Source organism: Schistocerca gregaria, chromosome 6, assembly GCF_023897955.1.
Source record: "Schistocerca gregaria isolate iqSchGreg1 chromosome 6, iqSchGreg1.2, whole genome shotgun sequence".
Lineage (NCBI taxonomy): Eukaryota > Metazoa > Arthropoda > Insecta > Orthoptera > Acrididae > Schistocerca > Schistocerca gregaria.
This window is the reverse complement of record NC_064925.1, coordinates 53,124,906-53,143,425: the sequence shown is the minus strand read 5'-3', so window position 1 is coordinate 53,143,425 and position 18,520 is coordinate 53,124,906. Positions and strand designations below refer to the sequence as shown.

General features: G+C 39.9%; 1 protein-coding gene across 1 annotated transcript in view; it reads left to right on the top strand.

The window, feature by feature from the left end:
* The window catches only part of LOC126278950 (serine/threonine-protein phosphatase 2A 65 kDa regulatory subunit A alpha isoform-like), a 93,229-nt gene extending 74,965 nt beyond the window's left edge, over positions 1–18,264 (top strand). The window contains exons 9-13 of the mRNA XM_049979227.1: positions 1,708–1,862; positions 1,950–2,092; positions 3,565–3,665; positions 5,897–5,947; positions 17,942–18,264. Of these exons, the coding sequence (XP_049835184.1) occupies positions 1,708–1,862; positions 1,950–2,092; positions 3,565–3,665; positions 5,897–5,901 (404 nt within the window). The 3' untranslated portion in view covers positions 5,902–5,947; positions 17,942–18,264. The remainder of the gene's footprint in view (positions 1–1,707; positions 1,863–1,949; positions 2,093–3,564; positions 3,666–5,896; positions 5,948–17,941) is intronic.
* The last annotated feature ends 256 nt before the right edge of the window (positions 18,265–18,520 follow it).

The window sequence follows — 18,520 nt, the reverse complement described above, 5'->3', positions numbered from 1 at the left end:
ATCATTCATGTCCATGGCTAATTTGCATTGTTTAAAAATTGGACGGTGTAAAAATTGGGACTTTGTACGGACACTGACTGTGCAGCCGAGTGCGCCACAAACCAATCATCAACGAAATCATTTTGTATATACATACATTTAAAGGTGCCAGTAGTGTTACACTTCAGTGCTCTGTAAGGTCATTGGATGATGTTTGTGGTCATGGGTTCCTATTCAAAATATTATGTACTTAACTCCCCTCTACCAGTCCTAGAAGTTCGTAATGGGAATTTGCAAGCACTGTGTATAGAAAAAAAAGTCAGAAAATACTGCAAGATATGTTGAAGATAGGTGAAGTGTTACTGGGTTTAGAGGGAGGCACAAGAATTTAAACTTTGTGATAAATTTTATAAACTGCCAATCAGTGGATAAAATCAGATCATAGATAGTAACAACAAATGTATTAATTATTGATTAATGACTTTTCAATTTTGTCATGAACAACACAGTACTAAAAGTAAACTCGTTGCCATTGGAACAGACAGTTTGCTTTGGCAAAGGGGCAATAAATTTTCAAGCTTGACAGATGTACTTCTCAAAAGTAACAGGAGGATTAGTTTCGTACTTTTAAAAATTGGAAAGAAATTAGTTTGTGTGATTGTGTAAGGCAATACACATAATATCAGTGAGGTATAATAAGATGTCTTTATCATATGATTCAGGTAAGTCATATTTGTGTTAGGAAAGTAATGATGGAAGCATTTCCCAGAAGATTAGCTAGACAAACATATAAATGAATTGCAATGTGTTAAGGTAGGGAAATAGCAACTGCAAAGGAATTGTGGTTTAGGAAATAAAAATGAGTCAGATGACAAAAAAAGAATTTAAAGTAAAAAGTGTCAAAGTGGGTGTTATGAGCAAAAAGCATGTTGCACAACATGTTCCCATTCGTTACTTCAGAGGAGTAATTCCAGTGGATGAAAGGGGGCTGCTGCTTCTATCTCCATCGACATACAGTGTGTGCTATTGGCACGAGACATCAGCAGTAGAGATTCTAGATACGTTAATTCTTGCCGACAGCTCATTATGTCACGTGAATGTAAATACTGAAAAATATATTAAAAATAAAGATTCCAAGACTTACCAAGCGGGAAAGCGCCGGCAGACAGGCACATGAACAAAACACACAAACACACACACAAAATTACGAGCTTTCGCAACTGGCAGTTGCTTCGTCAGGAAGGAAGGAAGGAGAGGGAAAAATGAAAGGGTGTGGGTTTTAAGGGAGAGGGTAAGGAGTCACTCCAATCCCGGGAGCGGAAAGACTTCCCTTAGGGGAAAAAAAAGGGACAGGTGTACACTCGCACACACACACACATATCCATCCGCACATACACAGACACAAGCAGACATATTTAAAGGCAAAGAGTTATACTGAGTAGTAGTTGCACGTCAGTTGGTCAAAATACAGTAATTTTGGAGATCGGGATGATTCCTGAATGTGTGGTATATTTTCTGTAGAATTTCTTCTAGAATAAAAATTTTAAGTTCATTTAGTATTTCATGTTAACTATGTGGTTTTCTCTTCTTTGCAAGTATTTAGATGTTATTGAGTATTTATTATGAGAATATATACTAGTGAAGTTGTTCTTTGTCTGAGAAATTGATTCTAAAGCAATTTAATCATTCTCTTTTCTTTATTTGTCTGTTTTGTGTCATTTGTTGCAGTTTATGCTATAAGAGAAGCAGCCACTTTGAATTTAAAGAAACTTGTGGAAAGATTTGGCCCAGAATGGGCACAAAACACAGTCATTCCAAAGGTTGTAGCTATGTCACGAGACCAGAATTATTTACACCGTATGACTTGCTTGTTCTGTGTAAATGTAAGTATTAAATATACGTTATCTGTCTAATGCTCCCAGTTTGCAGTGCTTAAACCATTTTTTTTATTTTTTTTATTTTGGTTATAGGTTTTGGCTGAAGCGTGTGGTGGAGAGATCACAGCAAAATTAATGTTGCCAACTGTATTAGCAATGGCAAATGATAATGTTGCAAATGTAAGATTTAATGTTGCAAAAACTTTGCAGAAGATAAGCCCAGTATTGGATCCAAGGTTTGTACTAATTTTTTCATTGTGCTACAGTTCAGGGAAATGTTTTGTGTGCATATGGCACCAAACATATACTAGGTGTGTATAAATTAAATTATGCCTGTACACCTTGCAAAAATGTAAACAATCAAAAAATTTGTTGACAATTAATCCAATATCGTGGACTTCTTTCCTGGCACCCACTATGGCTAAACTGGGATGAGTGGTGGTTCTCTCAACAGTATTCATCTTATTCACTCTATCAAAAGCAGAATGCCAAGGCTGCTGAAGAATTGTGAGAGTTAAGAACAGTGGGGGGGGGGGGGGGGGGGGGGGGGGGGGAGGAATGTTATGGTATAGACACAGAGAAACATGAAGTGAAGCCATGGGTAGTGCACAGTGGGGGGGGGGGGGGGGTAATGACTGGGGAACTGGGAAGGTGCACATTCTACCGAGCATAGAACAAAATTTGACTGGTGGAAATGGTGGCAGCACAGGCACTAGTTAAGTTGAGACTAAAAATTGACCCTTCAGTACTGATTAAAAAGTGTTGCAGTGCTTGCTGCATGGCATTTAGTCAATATAAATGGCTGTTTGACAGCTCATGCCAAAAGAATCTCTTCTCTTATTGGTGTGTTGCCCTCGCATTGTATCCCTCAATCTTCCTTGCCATGGTATCAGCTAATCCTGATTCTTGACATGTTATATTGTCCATTTGCTTTTACCCCTGTTCAACTAACCACATTTCTCTCCAATCTTCACTTTGTGTGTTACTATAATCTGCACTGTTTTCTCAGTTATCTCCTTGGAAGTCTTATCTTTATATTCCTGGACACAGCATGCTGCTATTTCCTTTGAATCTTTACCTCTCACTAGTGCTTGTTACTCCCTAATAACGTACCTCAACTATCGCCTGACAAGCCTTCATCTCAAGGCAAGTGCTGCGTTCTGAAGAAAGTTAGTTTAAAATATGAGGTAAACTACTAAAAACTAGAAGTTAGGATTGTAGGACGGAATAATGTGCTGTTGTGTCAATTTTAAATCGCAAACCGACGAGTTCCTGTTTTGCCACCACTCCTACTCTTCAGATTTTGTTTGTAGACCTAAGTACATAGCATATTTATGTGCCTGCCTACCAATCCTTTGTATGAACAGTGAATGGTCCTAATATTGTGTGTATTCCACCCGGAGCTTTCTGTGAAGGAACACATAGCTGAAAATGACAAACAACACTGAAAAATTACAGTAATTGTTTCTTTATTAAGTTGTCTAAATTTGTATGGTATAAAAACTGTTATATGTTGCTTCAAATTTTTCTGAGAGAACCATTTTAGTAGTAGTAGTAGTAGTAGTAGTAGTAGTAGTAGTAGTAGAGCAGCAGCATTCTCTTACCGGGATAATGAAATAAGGTGAAGCTATGTTCTATTTATTCATATAAGAGTTGCTGTAACACTGTGTCTGCTTAAAATTACATAATATTAAATGTTTTGTTACAGTGTTATTCAGACACAGGTAAAACCGGTACTGGATAAGCTTCATGTCGATAGTGATGTGGATGTAAAATATTTTGCTTCGGAAGCTATTGCAAGTATTGCAGGTAAAATCATTTCCTGTTTGTTTTATAATGATAATGTTCTCAGTAACTGTGAAAATATTACTGTATATAAGTCAGTATTGCACATGTGCTAAGATACCTGGGAACTTCAGTGTGTGAAATAGTTGCCCATAGTATGCAAGTGAACCCTGTTCGTGGAGTTTACTGTAGCTGTTTAGAGTAGATTCTCTTCCATGATGACAGTTACGTAGTCATGACATAATGGTAATGAAAAGAATTTGTCTGTATTTGTTAAATAAGAGCTCATCTACCATTGGTTATCCACACTCAGATATTCCACACTTAGTTATTGTGAAACACCAATAAGGTAGGTTATATGCATAAAAGAAACTGCCATTAAATATTTGCTATTACTTGTAAATGTTTCAATTCCTCTAATGGTGATGAAATTATGTTCCATGTACAATTCTGAGAATGGCTGAGTTTTTGTTAAGACTGATTTCATTTAATATAACATGTTGTTAATTTAATTTAACTTTGCCCACTTATTAATGCAAAGCCTCATTTCTTTAGAATGTGATTTCATCTCCTGGTTTCTCCACACACATGTTTATCTTTTAACCATGAAAAGAGATAATCTGTTTGATATTACATAACTTGTTCTGAAACATCAATAATTACCTGTGTAGCATTTGAGGTTCCTCCAACTAATTTAGGACTTTCGTTAATGTTGAACATGTACCTTGAAATACTGCTGTGAACAGTTAATTTCTTTGTTGTGGAGTCTTGAAATCTGAAGTATATTTTTCCTTGTTTTTGAAAATAAATTTAAACTGCATCACAAAACACAATAATCACTGATCACTCAGTTGTTTGTAATCAGACAGACTAATATCTCCCTCTGAGAAAATGCTTTGTTACTTTTAGAAGTAAGATGTTGTATCAAACATTCTTTACCTGCTTCTGCTTGTAGGATATTTTTAAAATTACACTTCATGATGTTGCTTGTTTGTCATCTTGTGTTTTACATTTATTATAAATTGTAAATGAAGCAGGCAAAAAGGAATGCAAATGTCTCAAAAATGAGATTGACAGGAGGTGCAAAATGGCCAAGCAGGGATGGCTAGAGGACAAATGTAAAGATTTAAAGGCTTATCTCATCAGGGGTAAGATAGATACTGCCTAAAGGAAAATTAGAGAGACCTTTGGAGAAAAGGGAACCACTTGTATGAATATCAAGAGCTCAGATGGAAACCCAGTTCTAAGCAAAGAAGGGAAAGCAGAAAGGTGGAAGGAGTATATAGAGGGTCTGCACAAGGGTGATGTACTTCAGGGCAATATTATGGAAATGGAAGAGGATGTAGATGAAGATGAAGTGGGAGATATACTGCGTGAAGATCTTGACAAAGCACTGAAAGACCTGAGTCGAAACAAGGCCCCGGGACTAGACAATATTCCATTGGAACTACTGACAGCCTTGAGAGAGCCAGTCCTGAATTAGATTAGGAAATGAGACACTTAAAGTAGTAAAGGAGTTTTGCTGTTTGGGGAGCAAAATAACTGATGGTCGAAGCAAAGAGGATATAAAGTGTAGACTGGCAATACTGGCAAGGAAAGTGTTTCTGAAGCAGAGAAATTTGTTATCATCAAGTATAGCTTTAAGTGTCAGGAAGGCATTTCTGAAAGTATTTGTATGGAGTGTAGCCGTGTATGGAAGTGAAACATAGATGATAAGTAGTTTGGACAAGAAGAGAATAGAAGCTTTTGAAATGTGGTGCTACAGAAGAATGCTGAAGATTAGATGGTTACATCACGTAACTAATGAGGTATTGAATAGGATTGAGGAGAAGAGAAGTTTGTGGCACAGCTCTACTGGAAGAAGGGATCGGTTGGTAGAACATGTTCCGAGGCATCAAGGGATCGCCAATTTAGTATTTGAGGGCAGTGTGGAAGGTAAAAATCATAGAGGATGGCCAAGAGATGAATACACTAAGCAGATTCAGGAGGATGTAGGTTGCAGTAGTTACTGGGAGATAAAGAACCTTGCACAGGATAGAGTAGCATGGAGAGCTGCATCAAACCTGTCTCAGGACTTAAGACAACATTATAAATTGTGAGTAAAGTGGGAAAAATTTAGTCCTTGACAGCTTTGTTAACAAAGAGAATCATGGAAACGTGATTAGAATAATGCAAAATCCTATTTTTCTGCTAACAAATGTAATATGACGTATATTCATTAATTTTAGTTTCAGTGCTTCGTGTTTCTTTTCCAGGGTGAACATGACTGATACGTTAACCAGATGCTAAGTGGTTGTAAGATGAATGTGAGTAGCTTGTAACATTTTATCCAAAATTATTGTTCTAAAATTTAAAAGTGTATTTTGAACCATTGCTGTCTTTATTCAATGATAATTGTGGGTTGCAAAAGTTGAAAAGTATGTGACAATTTTTAGGTAAATTTAAACTTTGTTATTTGACCTTTATCTTTACCGTTACTTGAGACTTTTATTTTAGCTTGTGAAGTTGTTAAAAGTGTTTCCTGAGTGTCTTCAGGTGCATTTTCTCTAGTGCTTTGGCATATATTAACAATGCGTAGATGAGGTCATCCTGTACACATACTGCTTGTCACATGCTTCATATGTAATATCAGTTTTTCACTCCAGCTGGTTGATGCTGAAAGAACTGACTGAGCTTAGGAAAACCATCTTGTAATATTGGATCACTACGAAGTTAGAGCACGCTTCTTTTCTCCACCACCACCACCACCACCACATTGAAATCTGCTTCCACTGTTGCTGTGTTACAGCCAGAGTTTGCAGTACAGTTTAATGCTGGCTGTTGAGTCGCAGCATTTGAGGCAGCAGTAAACAAATGCATATCTTGTATAATGTTTGATTTTATTGCTTCCTTTCTTCAGAAGAATGAAATTTATATTTGTAAAACAGCAAATCTTTATTTTGTTCTCACAGAGGGAATTATAACTAGGTCCAGAGGTGCAAGTGACATGTACAGTTAATAAGAGAAAGCAACCTTTACATTCCTTAGAACAGTGTGCGTTTCTGGATGTGGAGATATTTAACCAATCATAAAAACAATCTTTCTGCATCTGCTCCACTTTTGGCACAAAAACTAATAACTCTCCTCCAAAAACTCCGGCGATCATCCAGATATTACTATTGAAGAGCAAACGTAAAGTAGTGTTTTGAAACACTTAGAACACCTGTTTTAACACTTTTCAGTTGTTTGATACTGGCAGCTTACCGTTTCCATCAATACTATCACAAGTGTTGTTGGTGCCTGCATCATGGTTTTTTTCTCCTTAAAAATAATCTGCAGCTCATTGTCTATTAATTATCATAACTGTTTCTAGATTGTCCAGTCCCATGTTTGATTTATGGCCAGGATGGAGATTTTCTTCACTTGGGGGGGGGGGGGGGGGTTGTTTGCATTGTCCCTAATCATATAATCTGATCTTCATCACAGATAGACTGGTCACCAAAGTGAGGTCAGATACAGAGAAAGACTTGAATCAGGCAGCCGAATAAACACAGATGAAATCTCCTGGCCAATAAAGCCATAGTCATTTCATTTTTCTTTAAGAATATTGCATATCTGATACAACTACATAGTGAAAAACATCCATTTCATTGGAACTGAAAATGTTTCTAGGCCCATATTACTGTACTGGGTGTAACAAAGTGCTGTTCTTGCTATATTCCGCAGCCTTATTTTGTACACTTAAAACTATGAAGTTTTGAACAGATCCAGCCAGGCATTAGATAACCCCAGTCTTTGGTGTTCCCTCCCAGTATATTTGTGCATGAAGGAAAGTTTTCACTTGTCTCGCGAGAGTTTTTAAAAGGAAGGTTTGAAATGTTTGGTTTTCAGGGCAAAGAACATACTGATTTGGAAAATCCAAGATGGAAGAATGACAATATTATGAAAAAAATAGTGCTACCCACCATATAGTGGAGGTGCTGAATTGCAGATTGGCACAACAAAAAGACTGCCAAACAAGTAAGCGTTCAGCCAAAAGGCCACCTCCTGAATTAAACAACATACTCACACACAGTCACACTAACACAACTCATACACACATGACCACTGTCTGGCTGCCAAAGACATATTGTGATCAACAGCACGAGATGGGAGACTGAGTGGTTGGGGTGAGGAGGAAGCTGGGGAGGGAGGGGGAGGGATAGCAGGGTAGATGTGGCAGACAGTAAAGTGCTGCTTGTGGGAGCACACAGGGAGAAGGTGGGAAGAGGGTAGGGCAAGTAGTTGCTTTCACAGGTAGCTCTGACTTTTATGGGATATATGATGGTGGTAACCAGACTGGAGTAGGTGGTACTGGGAAGATACGTGGGACGGGTCTCACATCTAGGAGGATATAAGCCATGAGGCAAGAGGCTGGGAGAAGGGGTTGATTAGGGATGGATGAGGATATTATGAACGTCAAGTGAGCAGTGAAATACCCCTGGCACAACAAGAGATAGTCAAAATCCTGAGGAGAATATGATTCAGTTGCCCCAGTTGTAGATGGTACTGAGTCGCGAGAGAATGCTGTTATGTGGCTGGATGGTGGGAGTTCAGGAGGTGAAGGGTGACTGGTGAGATACAGCACAGGAGATCTGTTTGTATATAAGGTTGGGAGGGTAATTACGGTCTGTGAAGGATTCAGTGAGACATTTGGTGGCTCATTGGGCTTAAGAGGACCAGTTGAAGCAAATGGGGGAGATGATGATTGAGGTTCTGTAGAGGAACCTGGGCAGATCGTCCTCATCCTCAACCCATGTAACAAAGACGTCATCAATGAATCTGAACCAGGTAAGGGGTTTGGTATTCTGGCTGGATGGAAAGGATTCCTCTAGGTGGTCCATGAATAGGTTGACATAGAAAGGTGCCATGAGGATGTCCATTGCCTTTCCTGGTATTTCTTTATAGCTGATACCTTCAAAGGAGAAGTAATTTTGAGTGAGGATATAGTTGGTAATGTTGACCAAGAAGGAGGTTGTCGGATAGAAATGTCAGGCATATGGAAAGGTAATGTTGAATAGGTGCAAAACCATGGGCATTAAGGATGTTAGTGTAAAGGGAGGTAGCATCAGTAGTGACAAGCAGGGCATCATGTGGTTAAGGAACTGGAACTGTAGTGTGTCCATGGAGGAAATGGTTGGTATCTTTTATATAGGAGAGAAGTTCTGGGTAATAGGCTTAAGGTGTTGGTCTATGAAAGCAGTGATTCTCTGTGTGGGAGCAGTAACCAACCACAATGATGGATCCTGGGTGGTTCAGAAGTATTTAGAAGTTTGGAGTGTGGGGACCAGTAGGGGTGAGTTGACAGTCTGGAGAGAGGTTCTAGGATGGGCAAAAGGATTGAGGAGACACTAAAGATACTACTGGAGTTCAGGAATAAGATCATTGTTGGAGTGTTTGTAGGTTGTACATGTCAGTAGGCGAAGTCCTTTTGCCATGTAATCCTTGTGATTCAAGGCAACAGTTGTGGAGTCATTTCGAGCAGGTAGGATTATAGGGCCGGAATTTGTTTTTGCGTAGTCTGTTGCAGTTCGTTCTGCAGATGATAAAGTTAGTTTGCACATTGAAGGATTTGGAGAATTATGGTGGGGCAGGGTTAGAGGTTAAGAAATTCTGGAATGTAAGATGTGGTGATTTGGGAGCAGTGGTGGTGGAATCACGCTTGGATCAAGGTGTGAACTGATTCTGGCATGGTTGGTGGCAAAAAACGTTTTGACTGTAGCAACAGGGAGAAGGGGAGGAGGTCTTTATCAAGTCCAGCATGACTGAATTTGGAAGTGGGGCAAGAAGTAAGGCCATTGGAAAGAAGTGATACTTCTGTGGGACTAGGGCTTTTGGAGGAAATGTTCGTGACTGTGTTTCAAGTCTGCTTAGGTTCTGGTTTTGTATGATGGAGGGAGAATGTCTTTGAGGGGTAAATTTAATGGGAAAGTATATTTTGTCATCTATGAGGGGCTGTGGGGGAGGTTTAGAGACTGCTGTAGAGCTGACAGCTAGTATTAGTCCAAAGTGGGAGAGTAGGAAGTGAACAGATTGGAGAGTTCTTTGAGATGCTGTAGTGAAAGCCCCTGCAGTTCCTGGAGGTAAGAGTTTCAAGGTGTGAGGTAGGATCCAGGAATTAGGGATTGCATAGCAGGAGAATTTTATAGATGGAGAGGAGGTATTGCAAAGTGGTTCAGGCCTCATTTACATGATTTTGCAGGACAGTTTTGGTGAGGGTTAAGGAGTGGTGGAATCTGGACAGATTGAGGTTATTGTGGAAGAGAGGGTAGCAGCCAAAGATGGATAATTTGATGGTGAGTCCATTTGGGGATTCCATGAGCCGAGCAATAACAAGGGAACAATATGTGGTACTGGGTTATGGTTAGGGAGAAGGAAACTTTTGTGTATTACGTCAGATGGAAAGAGCAAGAATCCAAAAATATATGGGGAAAAAATCACATAAAGGACAGATCAGATAAAATCTGGGGAAACAAGATGAAACCTGAGGGAGTAGGCTGATAGTGAGAGGCAAAAACAAAGTGGTATCAGTGTGAAAATACAGTGAGATGTGAAGGCTATAATGTGGGTTGCAGCTTTGTGGGCAAGTATGTATGAGGAAGGGAACAGCAGATGTGACTAGATTCGGTGAAGTTAGTATGTGCATGAACTGGAATAATAGATGAAAAATCTTGCGTGGGGAGAGGTTCATAGGATGAGGTATAAAGTCGTGGGGCACCAGAAGGTACGGAAAATAACATACAAAAATACACGAGAATGACATAGGAATTGTGATCAGTTTGAAGATTTAAGATTAATTACATTGGTGGGAGTAGTGTGTGACATTGCATGCTGCCCCAACAATTAGCAAGGTCATCTAGCCATGTGTTGTGTGTGGCCGAGACAGTTGATACAGTGCAGCTGTTGGGCTGTGTGTGTCTGGTTTCGTTTGGAAGGCAACATGTAAGATGCAGGGTAAAGGAAAAGGATGGACACTGAGTGTAGTAAAGCATTAGAAAATAGTAACAAATGAGAAGAGTGCTGGATTATGGGATGGAAGAAAAACTATTAAGCAAAATAAAACAGTGGAAAATACAGGATGGAAAATAACATTATTATGAAGTGGGTAGATTGTTACTCCCCCCATGAACCATGGACCTTGCCGTTGGTGGGGAGGCTTGCGTGACTCAGCGATACAGATGGCTGTACCGTAGGTGCAACCACAACAGAGGGGTATCTGTTGAGAGGCCAGACAAATGTGTGGTTCCTGAAGATGGGCAGCAGCCTTTTCAGTAGTTGCAGGGGCAACAGTCTGGATGATTGACTGATCTGGCCTTCTAACAATAACCAAAACGGCCTTGCTGTGCTGTGCTGTGCTGGTACTGCGAACGGCTGAAAGCAAGGGGAAATTATGGCCGTAATTTTTCCCGAGGGCATGCAGCATTACTGCACGATTAAATGATGATGGCGTCCTCTTGGGTAAAATATTCCTGAGGTAAAATAGTCCCCCATTCGGATCTCTGGGCGGGGACTACTCAAGAGGACGTTGTTATCAGGAGAAAGAAAACTGGCGTTCTACGGATCGGAGCGTGGAATGTCAGTTCCCTTAATCGGGCAGTTAGGTTAGAAAATTTAAAGAGGGAAATGGGTAGGTTTAAGTTCGATATAGTGGGAATTAGTGAAGTTCGGTGGCAGGAGGAACAAGACTTTTGGTCAGGTGAATACAAAATCAAATAGGGTAATGCAGGAGTAGGTTTAATAATGAATAAAAAATAGGAGTGCGCATAAGCTACTACAAACAGCATAGTGAACGCATTATTGTGGCCAAGATAGACACAAAGCCCATACTTACTACAGTAGTACAAGTTTATATGCCAACTCTCTCTGCAGATGATGAAGAAATTGATGAAATGTATGATGAGATAAAAGAAATTATTCAGGTAATGAAGGGAGATGAAAATTTAATAGTCATGGTTGACTGGAATTCGAGAGTAGGGAAAGGGAGAGAAGGAAACATAGTAGGTGAATGTGGATTGGGGGGAAGAAATGAAAGAGGAAGCAGTCTGGTAGAATTTTGCACAGAGCATAACTTAATCACAGCTAACACTTGGTTCAAGAATCATAAAAGAAGGTTGTATACATGGAAGAATGCTGGAGATACTAAAAGGTATCAGATAGATTATAAAATGGTAAGACAGAGATTTAGGAATCAGGTTTTAAATTGTAAGACATTTCCAGGGGCAGATGTGGACTCTGACCACAATCTATTGGTTATTAGCTGTAGATTAAAACTGAAGAAACTACAAAAAGGTGCTAATTTAAGGAGATGGGACCTGGATAAACTGACTAAACCAGAGGTTGTACAGAGTTTCAGGGAGAGCATAAGGGAACAATTGACAGGAATGGGGGAAAGAATTACAGTAGAAGAAGAATGGGTAGCTTTGAGGAATGAAATACTGAAGGCAGCAGAGGATCAAGTAGGTAAAAAGACGAGGGCTAGTAGAAATCCTTGGGTAACAGAAGACATAGTGAATTTAATTGATGAAAGGAGAAAATATAAAAATGCAGTAAATGAAGCAGGCAAAAAGGAATACAAACATCTCAAAAACAAGATCGACAGGAAGTGCAAAATGGCTAAGCAGGGATGGCTAGAGGACAAAGGATGTAGAGGCTTATCTCACTAGGGGTAAGATAGATACTGCCTACAGGAAAATTAAAGAGAGCTTTGGAGATAAGAGAACGACTTGTATAAATATCAAGAGCTCAGATGGATACCCAGTTCTAAGCAAAGAAGGGAAGGCAGAAAGATTGAAGGAGTATATAGAGGGTTTATACAAGGACGATGTACTTGAGGAGAATATTATGGAAATGGGAGAGGATGTAGATGAAGACGAAATGGGAGATAAGATACGGCGTGAAGAGTTTGACAGAGAACTGGAAGACTTAAGTAGAAACAAGGCCCCCTGAGTAGCCAACATTCCACTTGAACTACTGACGGCCTTGGGAGAGCCAGTCCTGACAAAACTCTACCATCTGGTGAGCAAGATGTACGAGACAGGCGAAATACCCTCAGACTTCAAGAAGAATATAATTATTCCAATCCCAAAGAAAGCAGGTGTTGACAAATGTGAAAATTACCGAACTATCAGTGTAATAAGCCACAGCTGCAAAATACTAACGTGAATTCTTTACAGACGAACGGAAAAACAGGTAGAAGCTGACCTTGGCGAAGATCAGTTTGGATTCGGCAGAAATGTTGGAACACATAAGGCAATACTAACCTTAAGACTTATCTTAGAAGAAAGTTTACGAAAAGGCAAACCTATGTTTCTAGCATTTGTAGACTTAGAGAAAGCTTTTGACAATGTTAACTGGAATACTCTCTTTCAATTTCTGAAGGTGGCAGGGGTAAAATACAGGGAACGAAAGGCTATTTACAATTTGTACAGAAACCAGATGGCAGTCATAAGAGTCGAGGGGCATGAAAGGGAAGCAGTGGTTGGGAAGGGAGTGAGACCGGGTTGTAGCCTCTCCCCGATGTTATTCAATCTGTATATTGAGCAAGCAGTAAAGGGAACAAAAGAACAATTTGGAGTAGGTATTAAAATTCATGGAGAAGAAATAAAAATGTTGAGGTTCCCCGATGACATTGTAATTCTGTCAGAGACGGCAAAGGACTTGGAAGAGCAGTTGAACGGAAAGGACAGTGTCTTGAAAGGAGAATATAAGATGAACATCAACAAAAGCAAAATGAGGATAATCGAATGTAGTCAAATTAAGTCGGGTGATGCTGAGGGAATTAGATTAGGAAATGAGACACTTGAAGTTGTAAAGGAGTTTTGCTATTTGGGGAGCAAAATAACTGATGATGGTTGAAGTAGAGAGGATATAAAATGTAGACTGGCAATGGCAAGGAAAGCGTTTCTTAAGAAGAGAAATTTGTTAACATCAAATATAGATTTAAGTGTCAGGAAGTTATTTCTGAAAGTATTTGTATGGAGTATAGCCATGTATGGAAGTGAAACGGGGACGTTAAGTACTTTGGACAAGAAGAGAGTAGAAGTTTTCGAAAAGTGGTGCTACAGAAGAATGCTGAAGATTAGATGGGTAGATCACATAACTAATGAGGAGGTATTGAATAGAATTGGGGAGAAGAGAAGTTTGTGGCACAACCTAGAAGGGACTGTTTGGTAGGACATGTTTTGAGGCATCAAGGGATCAAAAATTTAGCATTGGAGGGCAGCGTGGAGGGTAAAAGTCGTAGAGGGAGACCAAGAGATGAATACACTAAGCAGATTCAGAAGGATGTTGGTTGCAGTAAGTACTGGGAGATGAAGCAGCTTGCACAGGATAGAGTAGCATGGAGAGCTGCATCAAACCAGTCTCAGGACTGAAGACCACAACAAGATTGTTACTAACCATATAGTGAAGATGTTGAGTCAGAGATAGGCACAACAAAAAGACTGCCAAACAATTAAGCCTCCAGCCAAAAGTCCTTCTGAATTAGACCACACACACACACACACACACACACACACACACACACACACACACACACACACAAATGGCCACCAGTAAACTGTGGTCAAGAAACTGCTGGACCATCCAGCTGCTGAGCACACTGCCCATCACATCTTTCTTCACTTCAGTGATTGCATCACAGCATGTGCCATCTAGTTCATTCCTAGCAGCAGCAGCTTTCCTGAATTGTGCAGTTGCAAATCCTCCCTGCACTATATCCAAAGTTTCTGTATCCCTCCTGGCCTCAACCTTTCTTAGTTCCTGTCCTTCGCTCACCCATCCCCTTCCCTGTTACCACTCCAGTGCTACACAGCATTCTGTTCCACGAGTGTTCACACCAACCACAATATTTTTACTTTTCTCCTTTTCCACAGCACCTACCCCCACACTTCGCCATACCTCCCGACGGCAAAGTCCGACCTCAGCAGCTAGAGACAGTGTCTTGTGTACAAGAGATGTGTGTGTGTGTGTGTGTGTGTGTGTGTGTGTGTGTGTGTGTGTAATCTATCCTTTTCATAATGTTGTCATTATTTCATCCTGGATTTTTTCCAGTGCTTGATTTGCCCAACTTTTCTTCCATCCTTTAATTCTGTATTGTTTTCCTTTGTTACTATTTTCTAATGCATTACTATACTCAGCGTCCATCCTTCACTTTCCCATCTTTTCCTATGTTTTACTTCTCGCCTTCCAAACCACACCACATGCTTAGATTTCGAGCCACATTGCAGCAACTGTCTCATCTGCACACAACACACGGGTACATAACTGCTTTGCTGTTGGTGTAGCATCGCATCTCCCACATTTCTTCCTCCAATATCTTAAAGTTGATCACACATTCTTTGTCACTCTCATGTATTTTCATTTGTTATTTTCCATACCTCCCTCTGCCACATAAGCTTGTACCTCGTTCTACCAACCACTCCCCACTCTCTCTCTCTTATTCTAGTTTGCAGGTACTAACCTCACCTAATCTTGTCATACCTGCTGTCCCCCTTACTAATATACACCAACCCACTGACCTGCAACATAAATAATAATCTTTTTATTAATTTTATCTGTGATCTCATTGCATTTTCGCGTTGATTTGTTCATTTTGCCTCTCACTATCAGCCTGCTCCCTCAGGATATCCTCTTGTTTCCCCATACTACATCCATTCCGTCCTTTTTGTGATTTTTCCCACATCTTTTTGCAAATATTTTTGTACATATTTCTGAGTTGTTAATGTATTCTTATCCTTCAGAATGGATTCTTGCAGCTTCCATCTGAGCTAATACACAAAAGTTAGCCCATAGAATCCCCCCAAATGCTCTTGCCATCAAATTACCGCTTTTCAACTGCCTACCCTTCCTTCCACAATGACCTCCATCTATTCAGATTCCACCAGTCCTTAACCCTCACCAACATAGTCCTGCAAAATCAGGCCTGAACTACTTTGCAATACCTCCCCTCTGGCCCTAAAATTCTCCTGCTGTGCCATCCTAAGTTCCTGGATTTCATCTCACACATTGAAACTCTTCTCTCCAGGAACTACAGGCACTTTTAGTATGTTATCTCAAAGAACGCTCCAGTCAGTTCACCATCTACTCTCCCACCTTGGACTACCACTATTTGTCACCTCTACAGTAGCCTCTAAATATCCCCCACAGTCCCTGCCTCACAGACCTACTACATTTCCCCCACCCTCAGAGACACATTTCCTCCGCCATTCAAAATCCAGAACCTAAGCAGACCTGAAACACAGTCATGAACCTTTCTTCTGAAGCCCTAGTCCCACAGAAGTATAACTCCTTTCCAACAGCCTTACTTTTTGTCCCACTTCCAATTTGTCATATTGGACTTGTTAAAGACCTTCTCTCCTTCTCCCTGTCCCCTACAATGAAAATACTTTTCCTTCACCAACCCTGCCAGTCAGACTCAACCAAAGACAAGTGTAGAAGCTTGCTTGACTTAAGTTTACTCCTCCAGCCTACCATGATCCAGCCCCACTGCTCCCAAATCACCACATCTTACACTCCAGAATTTCTTAACTTCGAATCTTGCTGCAACATAATTTCCCAAATCCTTCAACATGCAAACTAACCTTATCATCTGCATGAAGAACTGCAAGCCACCATCTAAAAATAGATTCCGGCCCTATAATCCTACCTGCTGGAAATGACTCCATCACAAGGATTATGTGATAAAAGGTGTCATGCTGACAAATTTGTCCTACAAACCATGCCACAATGACCCTGCCCCAGGAATATACATCTTTCCAGATTCTTTCTGCTCACCTCTACTGCTCCCTGCTCTCCAACCTTCTAAATGCTCCCCAGCCATCCAGGATGGACCATTTAGTTGGGTACTGTTCACTCACTGAGAGAATCCCTGCTCTCCTTGACCATCACTCTCAACCTATTATCCAGAACCTACCTTCCCATATAAAAAATACCAACCATTTCCTCCACAGACTCTCCTTAACCACATGGTGCCCTGCTTGCCACTATTGATGTCACCTCTTCTTACCCTTACGTCCATAATGTCCACGGCCTTGCCTCGGTACAAACTGCTTCCTGTTCACCATGACCAAATATGAGGGTGAGGACACAGTATCCACATTCTTTCAGAACGTAAACATCTTCTCCTCCATTCGCTTCATCTGGTCCTCCCCAACCCAACAAGCCACATTCTTAGATGTTGACTTCCCATCTCAAAGATGGTTATGTCATTAATGTTTGCTACTGCCATAATTTATGATTAATTTATCTCATGCACAAAGTGTGCTGAAAAAAGTTTATTTTTGCAAAAAAGTGTTTCATTACATTATGAGAAGTTAAAAGACATTCTTTGAATCGGAGCGTATGGTCAGTCTTGTACAGCCTCAGCATCAGAAGTCCACAATATTTCTACCTGTATCGGCTGGGTTCCATTCGAACCAAAATTTCTGTAGTATCTCATCATCCCCGGAAAGCAGTTGCAGACTGGTCTGGTCAGTGTTGCATATCGTATAGAGGTGTGGTACTTCTCTGAAGATAGTTGCGAAACACCCAGGAACCTTGAATTGTCATGCCAGAATGGCTCTAGCGATGGAGTTACGTTATGCGTAGCTGACACGTAATAGATTAAATCATAATTTCAATTCAACAGTAGATGAACTGTGCAATAAATAAACAATATTTGAAAATAATCTTTTTATAATGATTTGATTCTTCAGTCTCTCCCGGCGTATTTGTTGCTCGAACAGTCCAAGGTATACTGCCAGTTCATAGTGTCCAATGGGCACAATATTTTGGCGATCACACATGTCGCCATCATCAGGTGTTGCTACGACAGATTCGGACGCCTACGTCTTTGCGACCGCCGGCGCGCGGGCATGGACCGCGAAGAGAGCGGCCCTAGGAGGGAGGGGATTTAAATCGGCCTCCCAACCTCTGGAGCTCAGTTCGTCAGCGCACCTGACAATTGCATCATGTCTGATCGCCAAAATATTGTGCCCGTTGAACACTATGAACCGGCAGTATCCCCGTGGACTGTTCGAGCAATCTTTTTATAGTTCACAATTTAAGGTTTCATAATTTAATATGTGAAACATAATTTAAATTTAGCATATAACAAATTTAGAAAATATATGTAATTATTCAGTTCTCAGTTTTAATATTTTGGGGAACCTGTTTTATATAGCAATTGTTGAATGTTGATAATAAATAATGTAGAATTATCTGAAGACATGGTGTGCTTAAAACCAGTTTCATTTAATTTTTAATGCATGCAATTTTGTAATTTTTAATTTTATATTTTGCAGGCTCATGTTCAGTCAGATGTAAGTCCACCAATGGATGATAAAATGTACCATAAACATGTAGGATCTAACCAGTGAAGAATACATGTAATTACATAAAATTCGTATGGTCTTCATTTTGCATCTCATTATCATTTATTTTTTACAGTAAAGTTTATTTTATATATATATATTACTCATTCATTTCTCTGCTCATTCTCTGTTTCATTTCTTAAATAAAAGTCTGGATCTTTTTATGTGGCATATTGTAAATGTACTGTAATTGAGTTGTAAAGGCCCTTAAATTGTGACAGCCACATTGCTCTTTAAATAAAATATTGATAATAGTTACAGTTTCTTCATTTTAAGTTCCATCGGTATTGTATTACTAGATTTCTCCACATTATGCTGATAAAAAGAAAAGATACCTGGATACCCAAAAATATTATGTAATTACCTAATACATCTACTTCATTTTGGTTTGATGACTGATGGACCAATTGATCTTTTATCCTCTTTCACAAAAGTGCTGCCCAACAGGAAACAAGTAACAAAAGCAAATTTGAGTCGACACACACATTGTAGCACATGTAATGCGGTCAG